The sequence below is a fragment of the Strix aluco genome, chromosome 16, assembly GCF_031877795.1.
Source record: "Strix aluco isolate bStrAlu1 chromosome 16, bStrAlu1.hap1, whole genome shotgun sequence".
Classification (NCBI taxonomy): domain Eukaryota; kingdom Metazoa; phylum Chordata; class Aves; order Strigiformes; family Strigidae; genus Strix; species Strix aluco.
The window spans coordinates 19,799,797-19,815,571 of NC_133946.1; the positions used below are offsets into that span (position 1 = coordinate 19,799,797).

A 15,775-nucleotide genomic window follows, 5' to 3' on the forward strand; every position below is an offset into this window, starting at 1 on the left:
TGAACAAATAGTGATCAAAGAAAGGCATGGAAGAGCAGACAAAAAGCTAAAAGCCTGTATACTTTGGGGAGTGCAAGAAACCAGCAGTTAACTGCAAACTTCAAAGCAAGCAGCAAAGGCTGTGGTCAAGACTTTCCGTAGGCACTGATGATTCGGAATTAACCCGTGCCCCACCCCACAGGCTGGATTTGGAGCTAGGAAGAATGAATGCTGAATACCCACTCTTTGAGAAGCAGACCTGCTTCTTTTAAAAGCAGGTCTACTTGGAGCACTCCAAGAAATTAAATGCTTTAAAAAAAAAATTCAATATATCAGTGCCAGCAGTAGGACAGCTGTGCTCAGCACCCACCTTTAGGTGCTGACCTTTCCTGAGCTGCTGCTCTCCGCATTTTCTAGTGGTTCACCACAGTGGTATCTACAAGCTTTGAGTTACTTCAGAGATTAACATGAGTGTCACTGACCTTACCAACGTCTCTCCAGAGACCACATCCAAGTGCATGAAGCTCAATGGGAATCTTTCCTATAATGCTGGTGTACTTTGGGTCCACACTATTGCACCTTCTCTTTGTTTTCTCCAGGCTGGTCACATCAGCAACGGAGACTCCCTTTGGCCATCTCCATGTAACGTCATTGCTCATGTCTTTCAAAAACAGAAAACCACTTCACCTTAAGGTGTCTATTTAGGGACAGGCTTTGACAAGAACAAATAGGCTCGTTACACAAGCCTTGGGCAAGCCACCGGAGCAGTGCCTCAGTTTCCCTGCCTGCCCCTCTGAGATGGCACTCATCCCACTCTTCAGGAGCCATCAGAGATGGGCAACAAGGAGAAGCCTAATCTCACCCAACCTCTGGTGTCTTCTTGCCTCCATTTTATCAAGGAGCTCTATCATATACTACCCTCAAATCCTAATGGAGTATCTTTAAACAGATTAAAAAAGTGCTTTTTTGATTGTGAGCAGAGCCCAGTGCAGGAACTGCTGATGCAAAGCTGCTGCGCTGAGCTTGTGCAGCAATTCAGAGATCAGCAGCATCACTGTCCCAGGCAATCGAGAAGGTATGGGAACCTGGCTAAAGCCCAATTATCTCCAGCTATTTACTCAAAGCTGCTGTAAAGTTCTTCCCCTCTCCTTTTTTTTTAATGTTTAACTAAGTCTTCCTTACGGTAGTATGTGTGAAAGTGTGCTCCTTCCCAGACAGTGCTAGGAGAGGGAAGAGAGAAAACATCCACTTAATGGAACAAGGGGGTAAATGGTGATCAGAGCAGTATCAGCTACTCGCAGGTAAAGGCTGCACTGATGAGATAGGATGTGAGCCTACCAACATTGATCAGCCACTACCCACCAGCTGACAGGCTCTGCCCAGCTCTTCATCAATACAGTAACAGTTTGTGATACAGCCAAGCCCTCAAACCTCCCATTTCCAAAGACTGTGGAAACGCAGAACTTTTATAATTGAGTTTATAAATTTATACACAGCAATGGAATAGCTAACACTTGGGCTGGAGGTATAACAAGAGGTTTTGCTGAACTTCCCCCTGAAAATTTAAAAACAAAACCAAGAAGATGAGTTCTGCTCTCAGCTGTAGGCCTTTCCTTCTAATGAGATGTGCAGCTGAAGCAATTACTAACTTTAGTTTTTTAAAGGAGCAATAGCAGTTTGACTAGGAGGTCTTCCTCCAGGAACAAGCTAGTAAATGAAAGCATTAAGTTAATAAGGGCTTGAGTGCTTCAGATCATTACAGAGACGGCCTACAGCTCCACACTTCACCAACTTGATTTTTTTTTTAATTATTATTGTCAAAACAGCTTGAAGAAAGCCCCCTCTGTAACCACTCAGCATTAAATGCAGCCTAGACAAATGGCTGCTTTCCTCCATTAAGCAACATTTTAAAAAGGCAAAAAAGTAATAATTAAATTCCACTGATGAATAACTACTTCTAATAAATAAAGAGAAAGAAATGCCATTGGCCTCAGCAGCTTTCATGTCAGCTCCCCGAGCTGCTACTGAGCACAACGAACACTGTGTGCTGCAACAGCTGGGAGCAGCGACATGGAGAAACTCCTGTTTCAGCTACAGCAGGAGACATCTCGAGACACGGCTCGTGATGGTTGAGCCACCTCTGGAGCAGCTGATGGTTCCTGAGAGCCTGGCATCCCCCATCCACCCCGCAGCCCCGTGCTGAGCACAGTTAAACCCCTTTTATCCTGCCCTTGGCTCAAACCAGATGGGCAGACCTGCTTTGGGCCAGGTCTGGGGCATAGATCTGCCTTATTGGGAGCGAAGCTGGAGCCTCCACCCAGGATCAAGGTGGTCATGCACTGCCTGAGTGAAGGTCCTTCATGGAGGCTGTGGCCATACTGCCCCAGACCCCCCAAGCCAGCATTGTTTACCATGCTCCCTGCCAGTGCAGCATGTCCAGGAGGCCAACAAACTCCAGCCACCTCCACGTCTCAACCTAGCACAGATTTTTCACAAAAGAAGGTGAATCTCCCAGAGGACACTTGGTCAGCAGAGCTCTTCCTTCTATTGGAGGCTTCTTCTAAATTATCCTTATCCTTTTTCCCTCCCAACCCACCTCCCCGAGGCATGTTCCCAACTCAAAATATCTGAAACTGATTCTAAACTCTGAATGGGATCAGCTAAGCGTAACCAGAGAGAGTTTCAGGCCTCGGCTCCCTTCTGCACGTCCGCTTCTGGGGGTGTTCCGCCGGCAGAAGCGGGGAAGTCATATTGCATGTGAGGTTACTGCAATATCACAGACTTAAGCTGGTTATTTCTTTCTTCCTTATTTTAAAAGCTACAATATTCAGGTAGCTCAAGGAAAAACAGCCTTTGGATTTTGTCTGCTCATAAATCCATCACAACAGCTTGGGGGAAAACAGTAAATAAGATATTGGAAGAAGAGCACAAGAGGCCAAAAGAAGAGTATCTGCCTCTGGATGTGCTATTTGCAACCGAAGCCAGGTACCAGGCTGTGATATTAGTATGTGGTATTGATTTGTTCTTAATCCAGAGAAATGCCCCTGTAATGAACTCTGCTGTGCCCTTAATGATTTCATATTGAAGGATGTTAGGTGCCTTGCTCATAACAGAGTAACAGCAATTCCAAAAATAGCAAGCCTCATAATAAAATGTTATTGAGGAGCCTGAATTTCAATATAAAAGGGACTCTGCTGTACTCAAGGGCTTACTAGATACAAATGCATACTTTAAAAAGTTGTATTAAAGTCGTGTTGGCGCCTGAGTTACAGAGGCGATGAGATGATACTCCAGGGAGCAGCTGAGCCCCAGGTCCCCAGGAAACTTTTAGGCAGATGTGATACAGGCTGGATTTAATCCCACCAGATGACTGGGGCCTAGAAAGCGCTGAGACACTTTTGAGAGCTGCCTGTGAGGGTGGGAGCGTGCGGCTGTGGTGATTCTCAGCCACAAACAGGGACAGCACCTGAACTGGGCGCTGGACCAGATGCCACGGGCCTGATCCTGGTGCTGCCACTCAGCCCCAGCCTTGGGCAGGAGCCTCCCGGAGGGCCACCAGCGAGCTGCCACTGCAGCTGGTGCAAGTGAGCTTGCAAGAGATGGCAGCCATCGCCAGCTTACCAGTGGGAAGAAGCCGACATCCCCACCCAGCTCAGGGCCACCGCAAAGAGCTCAGAGCTGGGAGCACCAGGCCTGAGGTTGACCTCGCTTGCAGGTGATTCCTCAGTCTTAGTTTTGGCAGTGCAGCAAACAGCAGCTCCAAATGAAGCCAGCGAGGCTCCCTGGCCTCTGGGCATGGACCTCAGTGGCTGGGGAGGATGGTGGCTGCCCATCTCCCACCAGAAGCAGCAGGGAGCAATGGCCAATGTACAGCCTGGTGTCGAGATGTGCAGTTGGCAGCGGGTGTGAGTTATGACGGGGTGTATCCATGCATAAAATCAACACACCAGCCCCTGTGGGGAGGAAGAAGGCACCTTCCCAGCTTCAGGAGGTCAGGTGACCTCTCCAAAGCAAGGGGTGGATGATCTCAGGGGGCTTGGCTCAAAATGCAGAGCTGTCTGTCTGCACCTAACTACACTCCTGGCCTTGGGGAGGTCTTCTTGCTTAGAAGAGGTCAGAGATAGCGAGCATGCCACCTAACTTCATGCCCACCTCTACCGAGGGGCACTATAAGGACCCATTTGCACTTTAAGCCTTGCTCACACTCCTGCTACCTGGATACTAGCTATTTCTGCTGACTTATTTCTGCCCATCATTTTGGGCAGCTGCAGCCCAGGATCCAGAGCAAGTGGTCCCCAAGGTATGCCAGCAATGACAGGAGGGAAGCACAGGGAGGGGGCAGCCCTGCTCCCCTTCAGGAGGAGACCCCACCCTCGCCCCAGCATGGCCTCCCCCTTTGCAACCCACTTTTTCCATTTGCCCTTTTCCAATCCACTTTCCCCAGACCTGTTTGGGGTGGCATCTCTCACCGTGTGAGAACAGATCGAGATGAGGTCTCCTCTCTCCAGGAGACAAAGATTTTCTATTCATTGAGTGTGATGAGAAGAATGAGTCAGGCAAATGCTCACCAGCAAGTTCAAGTAGGTGTTTCAGCCTGGCTGCAGAAGAGGACAGCTGCAAAACATCATCACGAGACAGCCACAGCTCCGTGAAATGGATGAAGCAAAAAGCATCTCCGTATTTCCTCCCCCTTCATTTCTGTACCACTTGCCCAGCAGGAGCAGTGTTTAGTTCTGGCCCTGGGACCATCTCTTGCTCCCTTCACTCTTGTGTCAGAGATGTCCAAATTAGCACTTACCTGCATAACAGGGTTGCTCTTGGAAATAAAAACTGGAGCAACCCACTGGTGAGAGGACGTGACGTTTGTTTTGTTCACTCCAGGGTTTATTTAATCCTTGCTCACAGCATGCAGGGTGCCTCCCCCATCCCTGCCTCATCCTGCCAGCTCCTGCGTAGGAAAGATCTCGTTGCAGAGCTGCGGGAGGTAAAGCCAGTGGTGCGGCCATCCCACTGCTGCTCCTCACCCTTTGCAGAGGGTAGGAGCTCAGGCCACCTGCACCAAAACCTAAATCCCCCCCAAAAGGGGCTGTGGCAGCTGCTGCTTCCCCCCGGAGCGGGGACAGGGATGCTGCGATGGTTGGGATGTGCCAGGCAGGGCCAAGCATGGATCTCACCAGGCCACGGCACCAGGGAGGAGGCTGCTCCTGACCTTGGCCGTGTGAACCAGGTGATGGTGGTGGCACATCAGGGACACGTACTTGGCTTCCTCCTAGTGCTTCTGCAGCGTGGGATGGGCTACAATGAAAACAAAACATGCAGCTTCATTTCTCCCATCCCGCAGCCTTTCCTTCAGCACGCAGCCCTGCACCCGGACCGCTCTCGGGTCGAAGCGCATCTCTCCCGCCCGCAGCTCAGCCACCATGGCAAGGGCAGCGCTGCCACATCTGTTTTGGCTGATGCCAGAGGCCCTCTCCAGGGCTAGAGAGCCAGAGGGGAAGCCCAGCCCTGCAAAGAGCCGCCTGGGAGCCCTTCAGGCCTTCAAACAGCCCTCATGCACCAACTGGCTTCAAGAGCAACTCGGGGCATCTCCTGCCACCTCCGGTAGAACTGGGGCCAGGATTAATTAGCTGGAGGAAACAAGGGATGAACATTTGACTCCTACAAGCCCTAAAAAGGAGCTTAGAGTTTGGCTCATAGGTTATCCCAGAGAGGGGATGTGGACTGGAAAAAGAGCCGTTAGTTTATGCCTAATTAAAGGCATATTTGCCTTAACTATAGCCCGTTGTGTGTGACCCGTGCCCAGGAGGTGGTGTCAGCAGGGCTGCCCCTGCCCACAGGGTCCACATGCTGGTGGAAGCCCCGGGGGGGGCTGTGGCTCGCTGCCTCCTCCCTCCAGGACCCTTTCCTGGGGAAAAGTGACATTAAAAACTGGGCCAGAAAAATGAATCTGTTCCCCTGAGCTGGCTCTAAGCAGGCGAAGCGGGAACTGCCTCCCTCTCCCCAAACCCTAAACTCCCTCTCTGCTCTAGCCTAGTTCCTGCTTCCAGTTAACCCGCAGGCTGGCAGCACATGCTCCCCCCCGGGAGACGCCGAGCATCCTTAGGCCCTGTCGCCGGGAAGTACTCTGAATCCTAAAGCAGTGAAACAAGAGCATCTCTCCAGTGGTGCATGGAAAGCAGAAGTTATTTGCATTCACATTCCAGAAACCTCTGCCTGCAAGAGCAGAATTGAGTTTACTCGAAGCTCCAGGCTATGCAAAACCAGAAAAAATTGCTGATGCTAAAGCAGAGGCTGCAGTTTGACATCGATTTGCATTTCCCATTGTTGCTTTCAGAAGAAGAGTACCACCACAGTTCAGAGTTTCGTAGGGTCATAACTCCTTTGGAGCAATATTTTTATTGTTACTTAGGTTACAGGCAGAACTTTAGTGCTGCAGCTGCAACCGGGGCTGCGTGGAGCTCAGCACAGCTTGTACAGACACTAAAAGAAGTTTCAATCTAAAGGGACAAGGAAAGGTAATATGATTAGAGGGGAAAAAGAAACACTGATAGGAATTAATTCATCTGCTGTGGTTTGCAGCAGGCTGGCAGGTGCAGAGGAGCTCGGCTCGCACTCAGCCGGGTGCAGGATGGATTGCTCCTGCGGTGCTGTGTCGTCGCCCGCTCCCAGCCAGCACCAGCACCACCGAGCTCTGCCAAAAACCCCCATGCAACGGGTGTCCTCAATCCCCAGGCAAACCAGGGACGCAACACCAAGCTCCTGTATTCCCAGTCAGCACCTTAACCGCAGCCCCGGCGACCCAGCGCTCAGCTTGTGAAACGCTGCCTCTTCTCACCCACGTTCGTTTAAATTCAGTTCACTTCCAGAAGGCAGCGTTGGTGTTTTGGTGAAAAGGGCACCAAGAGCCCACATTTGTTGACACTGAGATTTTAATAGGCCCATCCAGTGCCATTAACTATGGTAAGCGCACAGTAAAATACATTTGAACAACATTTGGGTTTGGATTTTTTTGGGGGGGGGGGGTGAAAAAAATATTTAATACATATGCAGCCTATGATTTAGGGCTCCACTCCCTGCTCTGGGGTTGGGATTGCTCAGCTTGGAAGTGTGGACAAACCTCAGGATGTTTCCTTTGAGTAATTCTGCCACAGCTGCCAGCTAGAGCCCAAACAGCGGAATCATTCATGAGCCCATCCGCAGAGCACGAGGCATTCAGCAAAGGTCAGCCTTCAACTGGCTGCTGTTAAAAAGTTTCATTAGAGTTCCAGAAGAGAGCGGTGAGAGAGGGAGAAAGGAGGAAAAGGAAAGAAATTGTAACATTGATCACGTTTGTGGATTGATGGAGGAGGAGAGATGAAAAATGCAAGGAAGGACAAAACGTGAATCAGCCTGGAATATCTTAGTGTCAGGCACATTTAAATAGGACAAGATTTAATTTAGATAAATATAAAATAGTACCTGACATTGCTCAACATATAACAGAGGAATAACATGCAAGAGAGGAAGGAGCCGTAAGAGCTGGGTGTGGAGGGACATGCCTTCAGGTGTCATTTTGTAGTGATATGAGCTGTTATTTCGGTCTGGGGGGAACTGAGCTGACATCCTCCAGGAGTGGGGACAGCGGTTGAAGTCCCAATCCCAAAACTTGAGCCTGGTGCCTCACACCTCAGGCCATCGTTGCTTAATGCTGCATCCCAGAAGGGGCAGCAAGAAATAAAAGCGTGGAAAACAACCTGAGAAAACTCGTCAGTAAAGACTGCTGGGGCAGGTTAAAAGGCAATTAAGCAGGCAGCTCTCCCAGGAAAGAGGAGGCTTTATCAATACTTAAAATATGTGCTGTGGGCACAGCGTGCTACTCTGCAGCTCTCTGCACAGACCCCCCCACGCTGCAGGACCCCAGCACCCACTTGCTGTGTGAGCGGGGATGAGACACTTGCCTCAGTTTCTCCTGTAACACAAAGCAAGGGGCTTAAGCTTTTTGGTACTGCCCAGAGGTGCTCTTAGGCAGACGCCTGTTTATTTACCGCCAGCGGCAGGCAGAGAGATGTGCAGCTGAGCCACCAACCATTAATGGGGCACGGCGAGGTTAATGAGGAAGCCTTTGCTGTGTGGCACGACAACATGCCTTGGTCCCTTGCTAGTCTGGGGCTGGGAAGCGTTTTAGAAGAGGAGAGGCTGTGGCTGGTGGCAGGTTGGGGGCATCCCCTGCCCCACTGGGGGAGAGGACGTCCCTTCCTGGGAAGGGGAGGGGGACCATAACTCTGGAAGGAGTGAAGGTGTTTCTAAGGTGGCAGGTTCCTGGGATATAAAGGTCCCAGCATTTCTGAGCAAAATAAGAAAGTGTAAACCTCACCTGTGAAAGTTCCAGCAGGCAGGGGAAATCCTCCAGCACGGCAGGAGGGGACGCACAGATACAGCTACATGTACACAGACATATGGTCAAAATTGTGACGCGTCACTCCACACGCCCTGCACCCCGCGGTCAGTGCCTGGTTTGGGTTGGCCTCTAACCACAGAGGGGTGCAAGGGGCTCAGTGTGACCCCCACGCTCCCCGCCAGCTGCCGGAGACACGTGCTGCAGCCATCAATGCCACTTCTGGGACTGCACGAGGGGAGGGTTGGGTGTTGTTGCCCCAAGGGGGGACACAGCAGCCATTGGCAGGATTGGGCCCTGCTGGGGCACTGGGCTCTCTCTATACTCTGTGTAGGCAGAATCCCAGAACCATCTCAGTTGGAAAAGCTCTTGAAGCTCCTCCAGTCCAACCATGAACCTCCCCCTGACCGTTCCCAACTCCACCAGATCCCTCAGCGCTGGGTCAACCCGACTCTTCAACCCCTCCAGGGATGGGGACTCCCCCCCTGCCCTGGGCAGCCCATTCCAACGCCCAACAACCCCTTCTGCAAAGAAATCCTTCCTAAGAGCCAGTCTGACCCTGCCCTGGCGCAGCTTGAGGCCATTCCCTCTTGTCCTGGCGCTGGTTCCTTGGCTCAAGAGACTCCTCCCCCCTCTCTGCACCCTCCTTTCAGGGAGTTGCAGAGGGCCATGAGGTCTCCCCTCAGCCTCCTCTTCTCCAGACTAAACCCCCCCAGTTCCCTCAGCTGCTCCCCATCAGACCTGTGCTCCAGACCCTGCACCAGCTCCGTTGCCCTTCTCTGGACACGCTCGAGTCATTCAATGGCCTTTTTGGAGTGAGGGGCCCAAAACTGAACCCACTCATCGAGGGGCGGCCTCACCAGTGCCGAGTCCAGGGGTAAGATCCCTGCCCTGTCCCTGTCCCTTGGCGGCAAGACAGTTCACTACTCAAAAAAGGGAAGCCTGGAAATGCCTGATGCTCAGCAGCTCCTTTTCAGCAGGCAGGAGCAGTAGTCAGAAGGGAGAAAGGTGCCGATCCTGAGGGCCGCAGCACACACAGTGTCCTTTCTGCTAATGCAGGCAGCCAGGCGAGCAGGAGGAGCAGCCTCCTTAGCAGGGAGCGAGAGGACTTCAAACCCCCCCAAGTGTCTGATGAGCTGCTGTGCTGGAATGAGTCACGGAATGAATCTGGTGGGCACCAGCATCCCTGCTGTTCATGTGATTACAGCTCATTTGAGAGCATCGTGCCCGCTCCCCACAAGGAATTTGGTATTCCCGAAGGCACCACATCAATGTGCTCCCGCCGCCTCCTCGGCCGCCTGGGAGCAGCCGCCACCTCGCCTCCTGCCCGGGCTTTGGTGCAGAGAAGCAGCTCACCCGGGAGGCATGGCCCGGCCACGTGGAAACCTGGGGAGGTTTCACGGCAGGAAAGGAGGGAGCATCCCCCCTTTGTCATTTCCCAAGCAGGGTGCATTTGTCGTGTCTCACCGGGGAGGAGAGTATCACTGCCTGCTCCTGCCGCAGCAGGAAAACAAGGACATTACAACCAAATGGCAAAAGAAAGGGGCACGAAGGCCTTCCTGGGGGGAAAATTCCTCCCAACCAAACATCATGAGCAGAAAGGGCATGTTCGTGAACTGGTCTGGGGTTAGAAGCAGCCCTGCAGGGGAGCATGAAATACTTACGTTGTTTGAAACTGCAGGAAAAGGGTGACTGCCCCAAAGCTGGATCCTTGCGGAAACTATTTACTGCTACAACTGTCTTCCCTTTTAATCCTGAGCAAATTTTACTGAGCACCAAGGCACCCCAAGAGAGCAGACAACCCGCCGAGCTAATTGCTTCGAAGGGCAATTAGCACAGCCCAAAGCTCCAGGTCCAGAGGGGGAGAAATCCGCTCCCAGAGCGCTGAGGCTGCGCGGCCCTGGGGATGCTGTAAGATGGTAATTGCACCCTAAGCACAGACACTGCAGAAGTCAATTCAAAGAAGAGAAATTGCTTTTAAGCAATTGCTTCACGCAGAAAGACACTGCTACAGCCTTCACAGAGGCCACCCCGTGACAGTCCCACAGAAGGGGGGCTCGTTTCCCTTTGGGGGTGGGAAAGGGTGACGAGGCACACTGCACCCCTAATGACACACAGGGGAACGGGGTGAGGCACGAGGAGGGGAGTTGTGGGCATTTCTCTTTCTGCCACGGCAGCACAGCTGAGGTGGTCCAGGGGCTGTCTGAGACAACACCGAGCCACCCATGCCCCCTTCTGTGCCCCCACTGCAAGCGTGGGGGCAGGAGCCCAGCTGGCCCAGCTCCTCTAGCCCCACCTCAGTAAACAGCCCTCCAGGACGAGCCCTCCCTTCCTCATTCGTGCTTCCCCTTCAGCTTGCCTCTCCTGAGAACAGGTGGCCAGCTCCTGGGACAAGGTCTTACAAATGGACATGACCCCATCACAGAATCATCTCGATTGGAAAAGCTCTTGAAGCTCCTCCAGTCCAACCATGAACCTCCCCCTGACCGTTCCCAACTCCACCAGATCCCTCAGCGCTGGGTCAACCCGACTCTTCAACCCCTCCAGGGATGGGGACTCCCCCCCTGCCCTGGGCAGCCCATTCCAACGCCCAACAGCCCCTTCTGCAAAGAAATCCTTCCTAAGAACCAGTCTGACCCTGTCCTGGCGCAGCTTGAGGCCATTCCCTCTTGTCCTGGCGCTGGTTCCTTGGCTCAAGAGACTCATCCCCCCTCTCTGCACCCTCCTTTCAGGGAGTTGTAGAGGGCCATGAGGTCTCCCCTCAGCCTCCTCTTCTCCAGACTAAACCCCCCCAGTTCCCTCAGCCGCTCCCCATCAGACCTGTGCTCCAGACCCTGCACCAGCTCCGTTGCCCTTCTCTGGACACGCTCGAGTCATTCAATGGCCTTTTTGGAGTGAGGGGCCCAAAACTGAACCCACTCATCGAGGGGCGGCCTCACCAGTGCCGAGTCCAGGGGTAAGATCCCTGCCCTGTCCCTGCTGGCCACGCTAGTGCTGATACAAGCCAGGATACCATTGGCCTTCTTGGCCACCTGGGCACATCCCCGTCTCACCCACCACAGCTCAGGAGCGCCTGCCTGCCCCACGGCGGTACCACTGCAGTGGCCATGGCTCATCTCACCACTGAGCCTCCCAGGTCTCGCTCCTTGGCATATGCCAACACATTTGTGGGGGTTTTTTGCAGCAGAAGCCTGTGCTCCGAGCCAAGGGCAGGCCAGGCCAAGCCCTCAGTCTCGCATGGCCAGTGCCTTCCTGCAGCATGAAAACCAGGGGCTGGAAGGTGCGACCTTCCCCATCCAGGCACGGGACCTGTGCTGCGCTTCCCTGGGGCTCGGCCACGCCAGGGCCCTGCTGCCCACAGAGCCAAGCAGCAAGAATCGAGACTCACTTGAATTGCCAGAGCTGAATCCACACTGCGCTGTGCTGAGCCCCGAGAGCCACCGAGTGGCCGTGCCTGCCAGCTGCACCGCGCCTGGCCAGCGGGCAGACACTGGCCTATTTCAAATTTGTAATGGGCCATTTTCAACCTTAAATCCTCAAGGGCAACAAAAAAGGGCACACAGCCTCTCCCTCTTTTTCTCATCTGTGATAGAAGGTGGCTACAAGCTACTCCCCAGCACATAGAGCAAGTACTCAGCACGCAGCAGCACGCACAGCCGGCTACCAGCCCCGCTGCGGTGGCCCTTGTGGGCAAGACAGTAAGATGAAAGACTTCCCCTGTCTTTGGGGTGAGTGGAAACGGTGCAGGAGAGCAGAGCAGAGCCCTGAGTCAATTCATACCCTCAACTAAGAGCACCCTGGTGCTCTTAAGCAGACCTGCCCCGTAAGCACAGGCAGCAGCAAGGTGAGGCAGCTCACGCCACGGCAAAGGCCCAGTTGCGTCTGCCTCAGCACCCTGCACGGGACGAGAAAGCATAGCCTGTGTGACAAGGAGATGTCACCCGTGGTCAGGTGTACCACAGGCCCGGGAGCCGCGCAGGGTAGGCGCTGAGGTTCTGCGCCTTCGGCTCTCCGGGTGCCCCACCGAGGAGCAGGCTGCAGCACCCTGCGGCAGCAGACCATGACCAGGCTGGCAAGGTCAGCGACACGAAGCGGATCCTTCCCCAGCTTCCTTCTCAGCCTGGTCCCTCCGAGCAGCATCTTTGGGAGGAACTGGCTCCTCAGCAGCAGGATCTGAGGAATCCCTAACACCCACCCGGCTCACGGTACCCCTTAAGTTTTGCTACACAAAGTACAGAACCTTAAGCTTTATTTTTCTATTGGCCAGCAACTTAAACTGGGTTAAAAAAAAAAAAATGCAATGAATATTATTACACAGAGAAAAAGTATAAAACAACTCAACGGATACAAGCCAACTTACTGGTCATATCTCATTCTTCCTGGCCTCTCCCAACCCTGTACAGTGTCTTTGAAGGGAATGGGTGAAGGCAGCTATGAAGATATGCTTAAACTAGAAATATTGCTTCAAGCAACATGCTCAATATTTTCTTCTCAGTTAGTAGTCAATACTTGTCAGGAACTTGATTCTAAAACAAGAAATAATTTAGAGATTTCTCCTTTAGATCATTACACAATAATTTAGATTTCTTTCCCCTCTTTCCTACTGCTGTGGAACCAAGGATACACCTCAGTTCCTCCACCTCTCTTTCTGCATTAGTTAAGGATTATTTCACGGGGCTGATGTTGATGGGGGAGTTTCAGATTGACCTGCTCTGAATTTTAACTTGTCACCCTTTAGCGCCAGTCCAAGATTTCCGCTCTGTGAACTAAAACTCCCACGATGGGAGTCTGGGTGATTTTGCTCATGTTAACTGTCTGCTGTCAAGGGACAGGGCTCAGCCAGCACCACTGAAAGGCCAGGAGAGGGAATAAATGTGTGTGTTTATAAAAGGGCTTGTCTTCACTGCTTAGAAACACCAAAACCCCACAGCTCTTTCTGCTTCATGGGTGTAACAGGCCTACCAGGAAGGTGAGAACAAGACAAGAGGCACACAAGATCCTATGAATTCAGGCTAAGACCTGTTGGCATCATGATGGCACTAAGTCTGTGGCAATGGTGACGTCTGTGTCCTGTGTGTATCCAGGACTCCAATGCAGAGAGAATACTTAATTAAAACCTATTCCTCTGCAGCAAACAGACAGTTAACCCAGCACTAACAATTTGCCGAATACACTGGGGCAACTGGTTGAAGCTAACTCTCCTGACCTTCTTGGCAGTAACCAGTAAAGTGGGCTTCCACATCTCGTTAAAGCCAGAAAACCCTCAGCTGATTAATGAGCTCTTTGGAGGCTGATAAAACATTTGTATGTATTCATCTCCTGCCCAAGAGAGACAAACCTGGAGGTTTTAATTAGAAAAATCAAGCCAAGGGCATCTCAACACGTAAAGAGATGTGAGAAGGTATTTCCACTAACTGAACAGGCCAAGGGGTAGGCAGATATGCCAGCCCCACAAACAGACCAGTTCTTCACCAAACCTCAGCAGGGGATAGGTAGGGGGAAACAAAGTTCTCTCACTTGCACTGGAAGCCACTCAGTAAAACAGACCAGATCCAAGAGTCCATCATCTTTGCTCCAGAATCACTAGGAGGCAAAAGGCCTCTTGTGGCTCCTAATGGCGCTGTGCTGGGGGAAGCTTCAAGGAGGAGGAGGAAGGATTGCTGAGAAATCCTAAGGCACCCACATCTTGGCAACATCAGAGTCATGACAGGATTTCAGCTGCAGCGCGTGGTGCTCCCGATCAGCAGGGAGAGCAGCTCCTGCTCCAAGCAACCAGGCAGGCATCCTCTCAGGCAGAGATCAGCTGTGGTAGGACATTGGTGCACACTTGTGAGGAGGGAGAGAAATCTTCCATGTATGAGACACTCAGCTCTGGCTCCAGCTCAGCGCAGAAGCATCATCTGTCCTCAGTCAATGCCCGGTGCTGCTGAGCCGCTTCTCAGAGAGCAAACCACCGTTCTCGTATAGCATCCAGATACCTTCACAGTGGCTCAAGAAAAGCCTCAAGAGAAATGGCCCTGGATAAATCTTGCTTCGTAGTTCTATCATGGGACTGTTTTGCTAAAATTTCTAGCAGAAGATCCACAGCTCTTTGTTTCTTGACAGTGAAGAGGACCCGCTGAACTCCTGGCTGCCTTGTGCACAAGGAGGGTGACTTTCCCCAAAGGGGCAGGTAAGGCGGTGCACGGTTCGAGAAGCATTTAATTACAGAGCCAAGTCCTCAGGTTACAGACACTTCTGTGGTGGTGGCGAAGAGTAGTCAGGTTGGCAGGCGCTAAGGGAAGTGGCAGAGGGGGAGCGACAGAGTTCCTGCAGCTATTAATATGGTTCTGGCTTTAAACTCTTGTACAAGCAGCAGGTGAAAATCATCCCAAAGATCTACAGGGTGTAAAGAGAAGAGAGAAATGCATGAAAAAACAGAACGGATGCAGTGGAGGCAACAGCTTTGCAAACTAACAGTCTGGACCCAGACCGGAGTGGCAGCTAGCTCCTGCCTGGGGATACTGCACTCCAGCTTGCAATAAGCAGCAGGAGAGAACATAATCTGTGCTAATCCTCGTAATTAATCACCAGCGGCTTCTCTGGGGTGTAATTTGGCTACTTGCCAGAAAGAAGGGGAAGATGAGGAACTCCCAGATGTCTACATCTAGAAGAGAAGAATATCCTGTGCCCTCCCCTCTAAAATGGGAGCAGGGGGGCATCCATACCCCACCCCTTTATTCATCACCCTCTCCCAAATCCTTTACAGACCCACAGTGCTGTTCTTCAATATGACACAGCCAAGGGAGAAATTCAGCACGACTTAAAATAATCCTAAGGAAGGGAAGTAGGGAACTCCTCCAGGCTGGCTCTTCAGCAGCGCGGGCAGCCACGGCAGGTCCCCACAAGAGGTCCCTCTCCGGCTGCCGAAGCGCCTGCCAGGGCCAGCGCTGCTTTGGACCTAGCAAATCCTCGGGTCCCCAAAGTAGCTGGCAACTTCTCCTTGCCAGGCAGGGAAGAGCCTAAAACATCTGATTTTTTTTTCCATCCCTCGGGTCTGGGGTTCCTTTAACTTCTGCCCAGCACCCCCAAAACTCCACTCAGCCCTTTTACCTGCACACAAGCAATGCTGATCCCTACTGCCCCGATAATTTTCAGATGATCTTGAATGAAGTTTTCCAGCTTGGTAATGCAACCGCTCTGCAGGATGAAAGGAGGGACATGGAAAATCAGCTTCATTTTAACCTCTTCTTCACTTTAACCCAATGGTTGTGACCCTTGAAAGCAACGCTAGAAAAAGCAGTGTCTGTGAGCAATCTCTTTGCCTGTGGAAAAGCTGCACAGATGATGTAAACCGCATTGCTCTGGACCTACTGGCTCAGGAATTGTCAAAAAAACCCAAGGTGGCTGCTAGCTGAGAAATGCAGAAGAAGAACCGGTCAC

General features: G+C 52.1%; 1 protein-coding gene across 1 annotated transcript in view; it reads right to left on the reverse strand.

The window, feature by feature from the left end:
• Positions 1 to 12,585: 12,585 nt before the first annotated feature.
• The window catches only part of CD151 (CD151 molecule (Raph blood group)), a 39,363-nt gene continuing 36,173 nt past the window's right edge, over positions 12,586 to 15,775 (reverse strand). Inside the window, exons 8-9 of the mRNA XM_074842601.1 lie at positions 15,446 to 15,532; positions 12,586 to 14,731 (exon numbers count right to left, since the gene is read on the reverse strand). Of these exons, the coding sequence (XP_074698702.1) occupies positions 14,672 to 14,731; positions 15,446 to 15,532 (147 nt within the window). The 3' untranslated portion in view covers positions 12,586 to 14,671. The remainder of the gene's footprint in view (positions 14,732 to 15,445; positions 15,533 to 15,775) is intronic.